Source organism: Lynx canadensis, chromosome B4, assembly GCF_007474595.2.
Source record: "Lynx canadensis isolate LIC74 chromosome B4, mLynCan4.pri.v2, whole genome shotgun sequence".
Classification (NCBI taxonomy): Eukaryota; Metazoa; Chordata; class Mammalia; order Carnivora; family Felidae; genus Lynx; species Lynx canadensis.
In genome coordinates, this window is record NC_044309.1 from 51,210,063 (window position 1) to 51,226,842 (window position 16,780).

The window sequence follows — 16,780 nt, forward strand, 5'->3', positions numbered from 1 at the left end:
CTTGGCTCCCATATTCTTTTCGCTTTCCTCCTCCTGCACAGGACATTACTTCTCTATCTTCCTCTTTTCCCAGACTGATCATGATCTTAGCACTTACACCTCTTTTCTGTTGTGTCTAAACTTACTCCTTTAGTTTTCTTTTACCATCACATATCCTTAAATGCATCTATATGCCAACAACTCCAAAAGTTATATCACCAACCAGGCATCAGTCACAAACTCCACATTTATACACTCAACATTTCTGAAGCAATACTGTAAACCTTACATTCCAAACTTGTACTATCCTTGGATAGCCACCTTGGATGATCCTTTTCAGTTCCAGTTGTTCAGATCACATCCTTAACCTGAATCTCCCGCTCTCAGGAAATCCTACAGGCTCTCTCCTCAAAATATTTCCAGACTATTACTTTTCATAACTTTCATTGGTATAGGCCCCCATTCTCTCTCTCCTGAATTACCAGTGTTTTATAATGGTCTCCCTACTTCTCTTGCACCTCGATAGTCCTTCTCACACAGTGGCTAAAGTGACTTATTTTAAAAGGTAAGTCAGGCTATGCTTCTGATTCTGTGTCTCCCTCTCTCTCTGCCCCTCCCCCACTCATGCTCTGTCTGTCTCTCAGAAATAAATAAACATAAAAAAAATTAAAAAATAATGTGATTCAGGCTATGTTATTCTTCTCCTTAAAAATACTGAAACGGCTCCCAGTTTCATTCAGACAAAAATCAAAGTCCTTACAATGGTTTATTGTTATATATGTGTTAAAAGGAGAGTTCTAAACATTCTTACTTCATTAAATCTCCCATTTTTATCAAGAGAAACTTACTCTGATCTTAGGAAAACTATCTCATATGGAAGAAAAAATGCTTCAGAAAAAAATTAGTGTTTATTCATTTTTCAACAGTAGAGTAAGGCAAATATATGGTTAAATCTATGCCAGCTACTTGCATAAAAAGAAGCAATCCAACTTTACTTGTTGAATTGTCTCTTAAAGTATTTTTCTAACTTTTTTGTATAAAAGTTCACTCCTTTAATTTTTCAATAGCTATATAGAAGTTAAAAAAAAGATTTCTTAGTGAGTATGAGATTATTCTGGCTTTAAAGATCCATATGTATGCAAGAAATGAATAAATAACTATTTAGAGAGCATGTATTCTTACCCTAGAAGAATTTATTTTTATTAATAAAAATGACAAAATGGAAATTGACAGTAACTATCCACTGTAACTGATTGAATTTTTGTCATTCTTGATATGAAAGCTCACTAACAAGTGAAGTTATACATGAGGAAGCCAGACTCAATGAGAAAAAGAACACTCCAGATTATGTGAGGAATAAAGTGAAATTATTATATCTTCCATTCTAGCACAGAAATATGAAAACTGAATAGAAAATCAATTACAAGTAAAAGAGAGCACATTCAAGAAATTACTGTGCATTCCATAGGGTCATCAACATTTTATGTTGAGTTTCAGAGCTTCTTTTAAGCTGAGAAGTATGTCCACAATATCTTAGGTGGATATTTTGGGTATAAAAGAATATGAAAGAAAATAAAGATTTTTAAATATATAAATGTGAAACAAATTAATTTTTTAATAATCTAAACTTTGCTAATCTTGAAAAATAGATTTTATTCACCATAGTCTTTCCTTTATTCACCTTTCATACTTTTAACTAGAATTAATTTCATCTGTCTACAATGGCTAATATAAATTATTACATTATTGGTTGAATAATGAATGTATTGCTGATATATAACCAACAGTTGCCACCTACTGTGTTATACAATGTTTGATCCATTTTGTGGATAAGGAAAAATGAGGCTTATTAGTCATAGAGCCAATATTTGAATGCAGATATATCTAGATTCAAATTTCTGACTTGTTTTCTCCACTCATAGCTTACATATTGAAATCTGAGATGTTATTAATTCAATTATATCACACCTTAAACTGCACATAGTATTTACCCTTACCCCAATTTCCTGTTTCTTTTATATTTCTGTATCAGTTGAAGTTATCCACTATAACATAATCTACAAGTCTAGAATTCATCTTTAATTCTTCATTGTCCTATTCCAGTAATATGCTCACTCAAATATTAGTTATTAAATTTACCTCTATAATACCCCTTCTGTCTTCCTTATTATTAGCTGCTTTATTACACCCTGGATCTGGGACTCTTTATCACTAGTAATAGCGTGTTGGGAACATGGATGTGTACCTCCTCAAAACCAGTATGGTCACTGGGCTGAATTAACTCCTCATTTTTTCTTAGACTGAATACTGCCCAGCCACTCAAAAAAGGGGGTCACAAATGTGTTATTTGACATCTTGAGTAAGGACTTCTCCTTAGCATCCAGATTAGACAGCCAAATCCTAGTGTGAGAAAAAGCTCAATATTACCTGAGGTCTCAACTGGGCCAGCCTCAGTCAGCACTTTCCAATTGAACATTGGCTTTGGTCATCATCAGTATTTTAACAATTACCTACTGCTTAAGAAATTGATGTCAAAATTCAACTGGGAATCACAAGAAATGTGAATTTTTTTTCATATTCCTCATACCTAATACCATCAGATATCATACAATACCAACTGTCCCATTTGCTCTGTCACTTTTCTCTTTCTTTTCCCATCCCTTGGGGAATCAGTTGCCATGATCTTCTCCTATCTGCTAACCTCTGTTTTAGTTTTTCCATATCTTCCTAGCATTCTCATTTTCTAGTAAACACATTGCCCCATCTAAGCCATTTGAAAACTATATTTTTCATTTCCTCATCTCATAAATAGATATTTCCTAAATGCCATACTTCTCTTGAGATTCTTATAGTAGACCTGATCATTTCTATGGAATCAAGATGATTCCACAAAAGAAAGAAAGGTACCCCTCTCCCTGCCCACCATTAGAGACTTCAGGTCATACTCTCAACTTTCTGTCAAAGCTTCTTCTTCTTAAACACTTACACCACCCAGGTGCACTCCTTTCAGTCTTTATAGTATCATATGTAACCTTTTAGACATTCTCTTTTATATATTGATGGATTCAGTGTCTGAATCCAAGTTTTTCTCACCGTTAACAATCCTGTCTTTACCCTTGGCCCCCTTTTTTGCCCAAAATATGCAATCCATCCAGGGTCTGTATTTGAAGTTCCTTCCCTTTGACTTAACCAGAAATTGGTATGTCCATTACATTTTAGCAATCATCTCCCAAATGCCTGGGATTTCATCATTACCCAGAATGGTTCACATTGAAAATTGTGAGCAATTCTGTATATTTTTTAGCTGTCTTTTTCAAATATTCTCTTTTACCATGAGGAAAAAGCTCAAATCCCCTTGCCTGGCATATGGAGTTCTTAGGCATTCAGGCAACTATCTACCTTTTCAATTATATTCTCTATAACTTCCCCAACCAACTTGACCACATCGCTTGCTCTAGCCACAATGAGCCACTCACCGTTTCTCAGCTACACTTAATCTTTCCATGCATAGATGACCTTGTTTTTGTACTTTTCTCTTCCTGGAATATTCTTTTCCAAATCTCAATATGATTATAGCAAATTTATGCTTTAAGACTTGTTCCAAGTTATTTCCTCCCTCCCCCCCTCCATTCCCTAAAACAGTATTAGTCTGTGTTTACAAAGAGTAAATGCTTGGCATTGTAATTTTTGAAAATAAGATTGCATCTCAAAATTATAATTAAAGCAATCCACATTTATTGAATAACCAATCTTACATTATTTTATGTGTTTCTGCTATATTTCCATTTTTATAAGATCAAACACAAAAGTTCAAAAGGATCCCTCAATTCAAATAGTTAATTTTATCACACACCATTATATTACAAGGAAATATCTATGAAAAATCTTTATAACTGGGTAATCTACTTCTTTCTTTTATTTTTAGAATCAATTTTCCTCTTGAAATAAAGTCACTTCCAAGGGAATCCATGCTCACTATAAGATTGTTTGGAATTATCTGTACAACCAATAATGCCAATTTACTGGCCTGGACTTGTCTTCCATTGTTTCCAAAAGAGTAAGTATATCATTTGTGATAAATAAAGCTCTCATCTCAATAAACCCCCCTTAGAAATGAACATTTTGCAATATATGGCATAATGAGAAAATCAAGAAGACATTTTATTCTAAAATTGAGGTAGATCAATATAAGTCATGACTATTAAAAGTGGAACTGAAAAGCAAAACTGTAAAAATGGATTTAGAAACAAGCCTCATGCTCAACTTGTCAACTGGGTCATTTATAATAAAAAAAAGTATTGGCATGACCAATCTAAATTGCTTTTCCTTCTCTGACCAGCCAGTTTCTCTGAAATTAGTTATTCAAAATGACTTAGATCAATATCGTCACTTAGAAACAATGTGAGTAATGGAATTCTGGCTGAAGTAAAATTATACAATGTAACTGGTTTGCTGATCCTTTATTGCCAAGACAAAAATATTTGATAGCTTTAAGGTAAAATTTTTCAGAAAAATAAGCCAACTATGAGTTTAGATATTCTATCAGAACTGGTCATTGCAAAATTAACGTTGACTTAACTGTAAGGATTTGGAGCAATTAATACTTAGAATGTTTGACAAAGTCAATTACATGGTTTTCTATGCTATTAAGGAAAAAATATTTCAAATAAATCAGCTTAGTCAGTTTTCATGTGGCAGGACTTGCTTTAGAATTGATTTATAAAATACAATATCTTTAAAAGCCTAGAATGTATATTGCTTTTTTAATATTGTTATAATGTTCATATATATATATATATATATATACACATATAATGTAATAATAGAGTAATATAAATAATATAAAATGCTAAGGAAATTGTTCATCAGTTTTTTTGTTCCCAAATTTGGTCATTATAATAATTTATCATCAAAGCAACCCTGATAAATCTTTAAGATCATCTTTGTTGGATTAATTCTGATCTGGTGTGTGTGTGTTACTCTCTTATTTATTTTCATGCAAGAGTCCATTTCCACAAATATGTTTCTTTTATTTTTTTTCTTTTCTTTTTTTCTCTTTCTCCCTCTCTTTTTTTTTTTTTTTTTCTCAGAGAGAGAGAGAATGAGTTTGCACCCATGCACATGGGGTAAGGGCAGAGGGAGAAGGAGAGAGAGAATCTCTACCCTGGGCTTGGAGCCTGACATGAGGCTCCATATCACAACCGTGAGATCATGATCTGAATCAAAATCAAGAGTCTAATGCTCAACTGACTAAGCCACCCAGGCGCCCCCACAAATATGTTTCTTGAGGACAAGTAATGTATTTATCTTTATAGTATCTATCACCCAATATGGTACCTCTTATAAATAGGAAATCGGTAGAGGTTTGTTTACTAGATTGAACTGGAAAAAATCAAACTCTATAGGAGATTTAAAAAGAAATAACATTTCCAAAGACTATAAGAAATAGTTTAGCCCTAGGGCGTCTGGCTGGCTCAGTCAGTGGAGCATACAGCTCTCCATCTCTGTTTTATAGGTTCGAACCCCAAATTGAATGTAGAGATTACTTAAAAATAAAAATAAAATCTTTAAAAAAATTAAGAAATGGTTTAGCCCTAAAAGGAATACCTACTGCTACTAGCAAATATTTCAAAAATCTGATTGGTGGGCTAAGAACTTTCATTACTTTCACACTAGAAGCAGCTATGCAAGTGCCCTTCCTTCTCTTGAGTGAGTTTCTTTAAAGTTTCAACTGCTGAATTTGTAACATCCAGCATATTTGTAGAGTAATATTTCAAGCTATTCACTGAAAAAAAATTCAGTCCACTTTATTCCTGTCCATCATCTAATACACTACTTTGCACATAACAATCAATAAATATTAAATATATAAGAAGTTTGGAATATATGTCTTTCAAACTAATCTTCAAGGCTTTTTTTCTATATGGTTATGATAGTAAATTACTGCCTCCATGTTGTTTTGTCATGTATCACTTATTATTAGTTAACATTTTTTGTAAATGCTCATCTTTAACTAATGCCATTTGGGACTGATACTTGGTGGTGTTTTCCTAAGGGAAAGTGTTGAAATTGTGGATGATGAGACATCACATCAGAAAACAAAACTTACTTCAAAGAGCGCTTTGATAAGCATTTGTAAATAAATTTCTGAAAGATCATTTCTCATGAAAATCAGAAAATCTGCTTCTCTTCTTTGCTAAACAATTTGAAGAAATCCAGATCTTTTCAAGACATCAACAATCCATCATGTGGGGCAATTGGGGAAATGTGATGACTCCCACTGTGTTCATTGCTCTGAGTGACAGAGATTCTAACCCAATTTATTCAATGCACATATTTCCAGAGTACAGTAAATAGGCCACTTAATTTCATTTTCTTTCACAGAATGACCCCTGCCCATAAACATTTCATATTGAATCTGTCATTTATTACAGTTTGAATTGCCCATAGCTAGCCATGTGGAGTTGTAATGAGCACTTATATCTTTATTTTTTCCAACCTACCCACAATCTGAAAATATGCAGAATTAAAAGCTTCCTGCCTCTTTGTGGTTTCTAGAAGTGGTTTTCAAAAGAACCAATGGTGATTTAACTCAGATATATCAGTTATGGCTGCATCAGGACTGTCTACAAATAAAAATAAATTTTAACATTTTGAAGCACACAAATTCACCTTCAGGTCTATAAAAAATAACCAAAGTACAAAGGTAAAATTTTGTCCACAGAAGTTTTATAGTCCTTTCTTTTGCAGACAGAACTTCCATTACATTTATATTCACAATGCTTCCACACTGCAATAAGAAAGTGTTTTTCTCACCTCAACAATTTCTGTGAGCTACCTTCCCTACTTAAATTCAAAACAAATTTGTGGTAGTTACTTAGCATTTCTAAATTGTGGTCAACTCCTTCAACACAGAAATCCTCCACACTGATTGAACAATAGAATCTCCTGGGGAGATTTTTAAATAAATCCAAAAACCAAGTGCTCCCAAATATTCTGATTTAATTGGTCTGCACTGGGGCTCAGGCATCAGTATTCTCAAAGCTTTTCAGGTGTATTAAAACCCAGAAAAATTAGGATATTTTTCGATTTTCGAAAGAGAGCCAAAATAAATCTTAATTTCAAAACAACTTGATTTCCTTAGATTTTTGCTTGAGTAGACAACTCTGACCCCACTGTGTCTTATCATTTCAGATATATCCTCAAAATCAAATATAAAAAAGTTGTGGATAAGAATTCCTTATTGTCTGTTCTTCCTGTCCAAGAGAGGCCCTCAGTGTTCAAATAGTCCAAATACCTCGTTTACAGATGAAGATCTCTATGATAAAGGAAGCTTAAGGGACTTTTTACAGGTCACCAGTCTACTTAAGAATTGAACAAGAACAAGAAGGCAGGGCTGACTTCTCTTCACAGGTTTTACTACCTTAAACTGCCTCCCTTCCTGCCCTTAGGTGTCACACCTTGCCCCATGAATGCACTGTGACATTCTCACCAACATACAAGAAGCTCCTGCCTCAGCTTTGCCTGTGGTCTGCTTTGGGACATGAAACCTATTAGACCTAGGATTAGCAGAATCCCAAAGAGTTTTATAACATCAGATCCTATGAACAGGCTGGCTGCTCGGATCTGGAGTTTTTTCTATTCTTGGTTCCAGAATGCCAGGCCATGGATGCACATAGGATCCTATAGCTAAAAGTGACAATAATTATTTTATTTCAACCTTTGATTTCACAGCTAGAGGAAACAGGGACACAGAGAGGGTAAACCAGCCCATCTGTTCTCCCAGTGCCATGGATTTGGGGTTGGTTTTTCTAAGCATAAGAATTTATACAATTTTGAAATAAAATATATCCTTAAGGGTATTCCAGAAAAAAATATTTTGAAATGTTATATTTAGCACTGTGGCCCTTTTTCTAATGGCATCTTATTCAAAACCTCAGAGTATAAGAGTGATGACCAGGCCATGTATGTGTTGTTGGGTGAGGAGTGAGAGAGGGGAAATTTAAAATCCTGGAATCCAACCTAGTTGCCATCTCCTCACCACCTTTCTAAAGTCCACCTCCAACCATCAAGCCACAGGGGGGAAAAAACTACTTTGAAAAACCACAGAGTTTATCAAAGAAGTTCAAAGAAGTTAAGCTAATTCAGGCTAGTTAATGAAGATAGGGTGCAGATGTCTTGATATACTCTGGTGTTCTTTTCTCAAAATAAGCTGTTTCCCATCTTCTATCTTCATAATGGTTTTTTTTTTTTTTGTATGCTTAATTTTAATTGACTTAATAAACCTTTTAACAGTAGTACTATAAAAACGACTGTGGTCCCCACTGGCCTGGGTATTAAATGTTTCCATTTTCTTTTCTTTATGAGACCACCATCACTCTTAGATGCATTCTCTTCGGATTTTAATTCCACTAATGGTCTTCATCATCCTCATATTTTCTATTTACAGAAGTCTATGGGAATTTATTTGCCATGTTTGCAATACCTCAAAAGATATTATATGTAATCTATTATCAGAAAGTGAATTAGCTAATATCAAACACAAGAGAGCTCAAAGAATGGTGCCAAACATCCTTTCCCCCATGAATTTCCTTGAAGTATGTGTTATATTAGCCTCACTTGGACAGCTAGAAGTTTATTCTCACTATGCTCTCTATTGCTTGATGTCTCTTCATGCACATACTTGAATTAAGTGTTCTGACTTCATTCTGCACAATATGCCTCAGGTTAAGGCCATGGCAGCTGTTAATCCAGACTTCATCCAAGGAGAATAATGACAGATAGTGACAGTTATTCTTGAGTCCCTTCATCCACTGTAGGATTCAGTTTAGATCAGTTATATTTGCAAAGTGAGGTATACCCAGGACATATAAATATAGTAAGGTCATAAGTATAATTCACTGTACAACTTAGATATGAAGAAAAATGCAATTAATAAATCACACTTTTCCTTATGAGTTCCCACCCTGTAACTAGTGAGAAAAAACTTTACAACAATGACAAAATATTAGTCAATTCAGTAATTTAAATAGTTATTTTAGAAATAAACAGTCTCATTTGGATAAAACATTCAGTCACTCAGACAGCTTCCTGACACCCTCATTCTCTTTCTAATAGGGTGTCCGGATACACGGGATCAGAAGGGAACAGATTCTTTGTCCTGGTGACTTTTGATATCCAAATCAAATGCACGTTTTAAGCTGGTGACTGCTTGTTACAGCTAGTATAGCTCATTATTGTGGCTGTTCTAGCTTGGCTAGGGTTTACTAGCACTCCCTGAATTACTTGGTCTCTCTTAGGTACCATAGAGTTCCCAGTTGACCCCAGCTTGAATAGTTCAGTCAGGTGCCATTATTACAAACACACTTTATCCCCACCACATGACCCCTTTTTGGGGACTCTTCACCTAGATATTTTTAGCTGTTTCTACATCTCATCCCTTCTATACAAAAAACAAAGAAGGCCCAATAAAGTTAAACTCAGGAGCTTCTTCTGTGTCCTTACCACAGGGCCCAAAGTTTAATCATAACACAAGTAGGTACAGGAGTGGCTCAAGATGTGGTTTTCCTCCAGGATTTGAAACACAGAGTGTTAGAGGAGCACGCTCTGTCTTCAACATTTTGCTGTGCTCATTCATCTAACATTCCTCCACATCTGCCTTGCAAAGGCAGAAGAGGGGGAAATTGGGACACCTAGGTCAGCCATACTCATTCTATTTCCTCTTTCTCTGTCTTCTGCTTCCCATAATCTCAAATTGCTAGAAAGTGGTGGCAATCTCCACCCAATACGCCACATCCTCTTTCCTCATTCCTGTTAACCCTTAAGCATGGACAGAATATTTTCTATAAATGCTATGGAAAACATTAACATCTGTGCCCTCCAGGTTTGGTGTTAGACATGCTCCTTCCTCTTCCATTCTGCCTGAAGCTAATCCAGAACTTTTTCTAGGCAGATGGATGCTTCAGAAAATTTGGGGGAAGGTTATATACTCTATAATGAAAAGTGATATTAATAATTTTCAAATAATTATAGCATTAAGCTGACTTTTAGGTTGCTAATACTATCCCCTCTGCATTATTCTACCAAAAAAAAAAAGTTTCTTTCTCCAGCTGAGGGAGGGATGGAACAAAGGGATAAAGAAAATTCAAAATTCATCCTAGAATAGTCTTGGGTCATATAAAAATATCTGTCTAGTAATGTTTACAAATTATACTCCCTTGGACAGACACTTTCTAATAATGTCTTTAGACATGGAAAATAAAAAAGCAGGACTCAGAAAGCTAAAGGTTTAAAGAAAGCTTTAGTTGTTGGATTTTTCCTTCATATTTTGCATAGTTTGTGTAAAGGGAAAAATGAAATTATATAGTTTTTCATTTTTTTCTTTTTAGTTTCAACTTTTTATTTAAATTCCAATTAGTTAAATTACAGTGTAATATTACTTTCAGGAGTAGAATTTAGTGATTCATCACTTACATACAACACCCAGTGCTCATCTCAAAGTGCCCTCCTTAATACCCATCACTCATTTAACCCATTGGCCTGCCCACCTCTCCTCCCGCAACCCTCAGTTTGTTCTGTAGTCTGTTTTATGGTTTGCCTCTCTTTTCCCACCATGTTCATTTGTTCTGTTTCTTAAATTCCACATATGAGTGAAATCATATAGTATTTGCCTTTCTCTGACTTACCTATTTCAGTTAGCATAATATTCACTAGCTCCACCCACATTGTTGCAAATGGCAAGATTTCATATTTTTTATGGCTCAAATATATTCCATTGTGTGTGGGGCATATATGTATGTGTGTGTATATATATATATATATATGTCACTTCTTTTATGTCCATTTAGTCGATGGACATTTGGACTCTTTTTATAATTTGGCTATTGTTGATATTGCTGCTATAAACATAGAGGTGCATGTATCCCTTCAAATCAGTATTTTTGTATTCCTTGGGTAAACAGCTAGTAATGCAATTGCTGGATCATAAGGTAGTTCTATTTTTAACTTCATGAGGAACCTCCATGCTGTTTTCCACAGCGGCTGCACCAGTTTGGATTTCCATCAACAGTATAAGAGGGTTCCCCAGGGTTGGCATCCTTGCCAACATGCTGTTTCCTATGCTGTTAATTTTAGCCATTCTGACAGATGTGAGGTGATAAGTCATTGTAGTTTTGATTTGTTTTTCCCTGATGATGAGTGATGTTGAGCATCTTTTAATGTATCTCTTAGCCATCTATATGTCTTCTTTGGAACACTGTCTATGTCTTCTGCCCATTTCTTAACTGGATTATTTGTTTTTTGGATGAGGAATTTGATAAGTTTTTTATAGATTTTGGATACTTTTTATCAGATATATCATGTGCCAATATCTTCTCCCATTCCAAATGTTGCCTTTTAGTTTTGTTGATTGTTTCCAACATTTTACAGAAACTTTTTATCTTGAAGCCCCAATAGTTCATTTTTGCTTTTGTTTCCCTTGCTTCAGGAGATGTACCTAGTAAGAAGTGGCTCCCGCTGGGGTCAAAGAGGTTGCTACCTGTGTTCTCCTCAGAATTATGATTGTTTCCTGTCTCACATTTAGGCCTTTCATCAATTTTGAATTTATTTTTATGTATGGTGTAAGAAAGTGGTCCAGTTTTAGTCTTCTGCTTCTTGCAGTCCAGTTTTCATAATACCATTTGTTGAAGAGACTGTCTTTTTTCCATCGGATATTCTTTTCTACTTTGTTGAAGACTAGTTGATCATGTAATTGTGGGTCCATTTCTGGGTTCTCTATTCTAGTCCACTGATCTATGTGTCTGTTTTTGTGCCAGTACCATATTATCTTGATGACTACAGCTTTGTAATATATCTTGAAGTATGGAACCATGATGCCTCCAGCTCTGCTTTTCTATCTCAAGATTGCTTTGGCTACTTGGGGTCTTTAAGGGTTCAATACCAAGTCTAGGGTTGTTCTAGCTCTGTGAAAATGCTAGTGGTATTTTGATACGGATTGCATTAAATGTGTAGGTTGCTTTGGTCCTTATAGTCATTTTAACAATATTTGCTCTTCCAATCCATGAGCAAGGAGTGTTTTTCTATTTCTGCGTGTCATCTTCAATTTCTTTCATCAGTGTTTTATAGTTTTCAGAGTACAGATCTTTTACCTCTCTGGTTAGGTTTATTCCTAGGTATCTTATAGTTTTGGGTGCAGTTGTAAATGTTATTGATTCCTTGATTTCTCTTTCTGCTTCTTCATTGTTGGCATATAGAAATGCAACAGATTTCTGTATGTTGAATTTGTATTCTGTGGCTTTACTGAATTTGTGTATCAATTCTAGCAATTTTGGGGTCGAGTCTTTCAGGTTTTCTACATAGAGTATCATGTCTTCTGCAAATAGTGAAAGTTTTACTTCTTCCTTGCCAATTTGATTGCCTTGATTGCTGAAGTTAGGACTTCCAGTGGGAGTCGACTTCCCTGTCTTCTTTCTGACTGCAGAGGAAAAGCTCTCAGTTTTTCCCCATTGAAGTTGACATTAGCTGTGGGTCTTTTGTATATGGTGATTAAGATGTTGAGGTATGTTCCCTCTTATCCCTACTTTGTTGAGTTTTTTATTAAGAATGTATGCTGTATTTGGTCAAATGCTTTTTCTGCATCTATTGAGAAGATCATGTTTCTTATCTTTTCTTTTATTAATTTGGTGTATCATGCTGATTGATTTGCAAATATTGAACCACCCTTGCAACCCAGAGATAAATCCCACTTGGTCGTGGTGAATGATTCTATTAATGTATTGTTGAATTTGATTTGCTAGTATCTTGTTAAGAATTTTTGCATCCATGTTCATCAGGGATATTGGCCTATAGTTCTCTTTTTTAGTGGAGTCTTTGTTTGGTTTTGGAAATCAGGGTAATGCTGGCCTTGTAGAATGATTTTGGAAGTTTTCCTTTTATTTCAATTTTTTTTGGATAGTTTGAGAAGAATATGTATGAATTCTTCTTTAAATGTTTGGTAGAATTCCCTGTGAAGCCATTTGGCCCTGGATTTTAGTTATTTTGGAGATTTTTGGTTACTGATTCAATTTCTTTACTGGCTATGGGTTTGTTAAAGTTTTCTATTTCTTCCTGTTTCAATTTTGGTGTCTATATGTTTCTAGGAATTTATCCATATCTTGCCCAGATTGCCCAATTTGTTGGCATATAATTTTTCATAATATTCTATTATAATTGTATTTTGTGGTGTTGGTTGTTTATTTATTTGTTAAATAAAGTTTATTTATTTATTGTGACACAGAGAGAACATAAACAGGAGAGGAGTATAGAGAAAGGGATAGAGAGAATCCTAAGCAGGCTCCATGCTGTCAGTGTGTAGCCTGATGCAGGGCTCGAACTCATGAATTGTGAGATGATGATCTCAACTGAAATCAAGAGTCAGATGCTTAACCAACTGAGCAACCCAGGTGCCCCAGTTTCTATGTATTTTTTTTAATTTCTTTTTTAATTTCCTGGTTGATCCATTCATTCCTTAATAGGATGTTCTTTAACCTCCATGTATGTGTGGTCTTTCCAAAGCTTTTTCTTATGGCTGATTTCAGGTTTCATAGAGTTGTGGTCAGAAAATGTGCATAGTATGATCTCAATCTTTTTGTACTTGTTGAGGATTTACTTGTGACTCAATATGTGATCTATTCTGGAGAATGTCCCATGTGCACTTGAAAAGAATATGTATTATGCTGCTTTTATTCTGCTCATAAAATATTCTGAATGTATCTGTTTAAGTCCATCTGGTCCAGTGTATCATTCAGTGCTGCCACTGTTTCCTTGTTGATTTTCTGCTTAGATGATCTGTCCATTGATGTCAGTAGAGTGTTAAAGTCCCCTAATATTATTGTATTATTGTCAAAGAGTTTCTTTTTGTTATTAATTGTTTTATATATTTGGGTGTTTCAAGTTGGGGGCATAAATATTTTCAATTGTTAGATTGTCTTGTTTGAGATACCCCTTTATTATGATACAGTGCTCTCCTCATCTCTTGTTATAGTTTTTGGTTTTAAAATGTATTTTGCCATGGATGCCTGGGTGGCTCAGTCACCGCCTTTAGCTCAGGTCATGATCTCAGTTTGTGAGTTCGAGCCCCACGTTGGGCTGTGTGCTGACAGCTCAGAGCCTGGAGCCTGCTTCAGATTCTGTGTCTCCTTGTCTCTCGGCCCCTCCCTGCTCATTTTCTGTCTCTCTGTCTCTCAATATAAATAAACGTTAAAAATTTTTTTAAATGTATTTTGTCGCACAAAATTATTGCTGCTCTGGCTTTCTTTTGACATCTATTTGCATAAAAAATATTTCTCCATCCCATTACTTTGAATCTACAGGTGTCTTTAGGTCTAAAATGAGTCTCTTGTAGGCAGCATATAGATGAGTCTTGTTTTTTTTTTTTATCCATTCTGACACACCTGGGTCTTTTGTTTGGAACATTTAGTCCATTTACATTCAGAGTAATTACTGATAGATATGAATATAATGCCATTTTAATGCTTATTTTGTCATTGTTTCTAGAGATTTTCTGTTTCTTTTTCCTACTCAAAGAGTCTCCTATACTTCTGGCAGGACTGGTTTCATGAACACAAACTCCTTTAGTTTTTGTTTGTCTGGGAAACTCTTTCTATGCTTCTATTCTAAATGATAGATAGCCTTACTGGATAGAATATTTTTGGTTGTTGGGTTTTGCATTCAGCATGATGAATATACTATGCCACTGCCTTCTGGCCTGCCAAGTCTCTGTGGAGAGAGCTGCTACTAACCTTATTTGTCTTCCCTATGAATTCTTTTATTTTGCTGTTTTTAAGATTTTTCTTTACCACTCTATTTGGCAAATTTAACTACTATGTGTCTTGGTGTTGGCCTGCTTTTGTTGATTTTGATGGGAACTCTCTGTGCTTCCTGTATTTGGAAGTTTGTTTCCTTCCCCAGATTAGGGAAGTTTCTCAGCTATTAGTTCCTCAAGTAAACCTTCTGCCCCCTTTTCCCTCTTTGTCTTCTGGTACTCCTATGATACGAATGTTATTATGCTTTATGGCATCACTGAGTTCTCTAAGTCTACTTTCATGCCCAAGATTTTTGTTTCCCTCTTTTGATCAACCTCATTATTTTCAATAATTCTATTTGCTCTGTCACTTATTCAATTCCCTGCTTCTTCCATCTTTGTGGTCATTGCTCCAGTTGATTTCAAATCTCAGTTACTGAATTTTTCATTTTGGCTTGATTGTTTTTAAGTTGTTTTATCTTTGTAGTAAGGAACTCCTTGGTGCCTTTTCAAGTCCAGATAGTATTCTTATGATTGTTTGCTTTAAATTCTGGATCAGGCATATTACTTATATCAGTTTCAATTAGATCCCTGGCCATGACCTTTTCTTGTTCTTTCCTTTGGGATGAATTCCTTATCTTGGCATTTTGTTTAGATCTTTGTATTCTTCTGTGTTCGGAAAGCCTATAATGTTTCCTGCCTCTGAGAGTAATAGCTTTATGAAGAAGAAGAGGTCATATAATGTTCAGGACCTGGCACTTCAGGAAGTATCTTTGGTGTATGCCTCACACACTCTGCCCCTGTGTTATGGCTGCTCTCCCTCAGGTCAGTCCTCTTCAGGGTTTCTCCTTGCCTGTAGTGGGGAGTGTTTGTACCTTGGCCAGAGTGTGGTGAGATTTACCTAGGTATGCTCTGACCTGCCTGTTAAAAAAAGACCTGAATCTATTTCCACTAGAGCTGATGCTTTGCAGAACTCTATGGTCAGTAGATGGGGTGCATGCAGGGGGGTTGCACTGGTCTTCTGACAGAGGGACGCACCATGCTGGTTCTCAGGCATACTTTCCCTAGAAAAGCAGTACAGCAAGAGCTCAGGGAGGTGGGAGTTGGAGTATACAGGCTAGGCAGCTAGTGTTGGCCCTGTGCTGTTTACTAAAGTTAGTTTATGCTGAGGGGAAAGGAAGGGAAAGGGCACCAGCCCACTCCTTTGTCCCTGGAGAGAGAAATTCAGACTTGCTGTTGTCAGGAAAGCCCTCCCAAAAGAGCAGATACTTCCCCTTGTGTGTTATAGGTGTTTTTCAGACCGCTATTTTCACATTATCTGTCTTCAAGTTAGTGCCTGCCTGGACAAGTGCAGTGGACTTTTTGCTCTGTCCCAACTGAGTTTTAAAATTCCAAACTTTAGGGAGCTAGTGTGTCAGGGATCTGTGCTGGTCTTCTGGGGGACAATCTCACTGCACTGGGATTGGTATGGGTTTGACCCAGAAAGGCACATGCACAAGAGCTCAGAAGTGTAGAATTTGGAACAAAACACACTAAGCAGCCAGTGTCTGAGTTAGCTGCCCTCAACAAGTGTCTCTGCACCTATGCTGAGGGGAGGGAGAGGGAATTGGTGCCTGCTGGCTCCTTTTGTCCCCAGAGAGACAATGCCACCTCTCTCAGATACACTCTAAGAAGGGGTGAACTGTCTCTCCCAGTACATTTGAGGTGATCCACAGATTGAACCCTCTGCCTCTGGGTTACCTGCCTGCCCACTCTACAGTAATGCTGCAGTACCCTCAAGGCTTTACACCACCCATGTCATGGACCTCTAAAACTCTAGTCTTTGAGCGCCACTGGTTTCAAATACTCATGAAAATCGGCCCCTCTTGTTTTCCCACTCAGTGGCTTTGGGGAAGTGTTTTCCTTGTGTGATCCCCTATGTGCTCTTCTCTCTCCCCATGTCTCCACAACCAGGGCTCTCTCCTCTCTACAGCACCTGTGATCTGTTTCTCCCCAAAACCATGTCTCCACACCTCCTACCTT

At 36.1% G+C, this 16,780-nt stretch overlaps 1 protein-coding gene across 4 annotated transcripts in view; it reads left to right on the forward strand.

The window, feature by feature from the left end:
- PIK3C2G (phosphatidylinositol-4-phosphate 3-kinase catalytic subunit type 2 gamma) overlaps positions 1–16,780 on the forward strand; it is a 358,133-nt gene that overhangs the window by 103,443 nt on the left and 237,910 nt on the right. For all 4 annotated transcript variants that reach the window (XM_030322152.1, XM_030322155.1, XM_030322154.1 and 1 more), the window contains one exon: positions 3,905–4,036. In XM_030322152.1, coding sequence (XP_030178012.1) covers positions 3,905–4,036 — 132 coding nt within the window. The remainder of the gene's footprint in view (positions 1–3,904; positions 4,037–16,780) is intronic.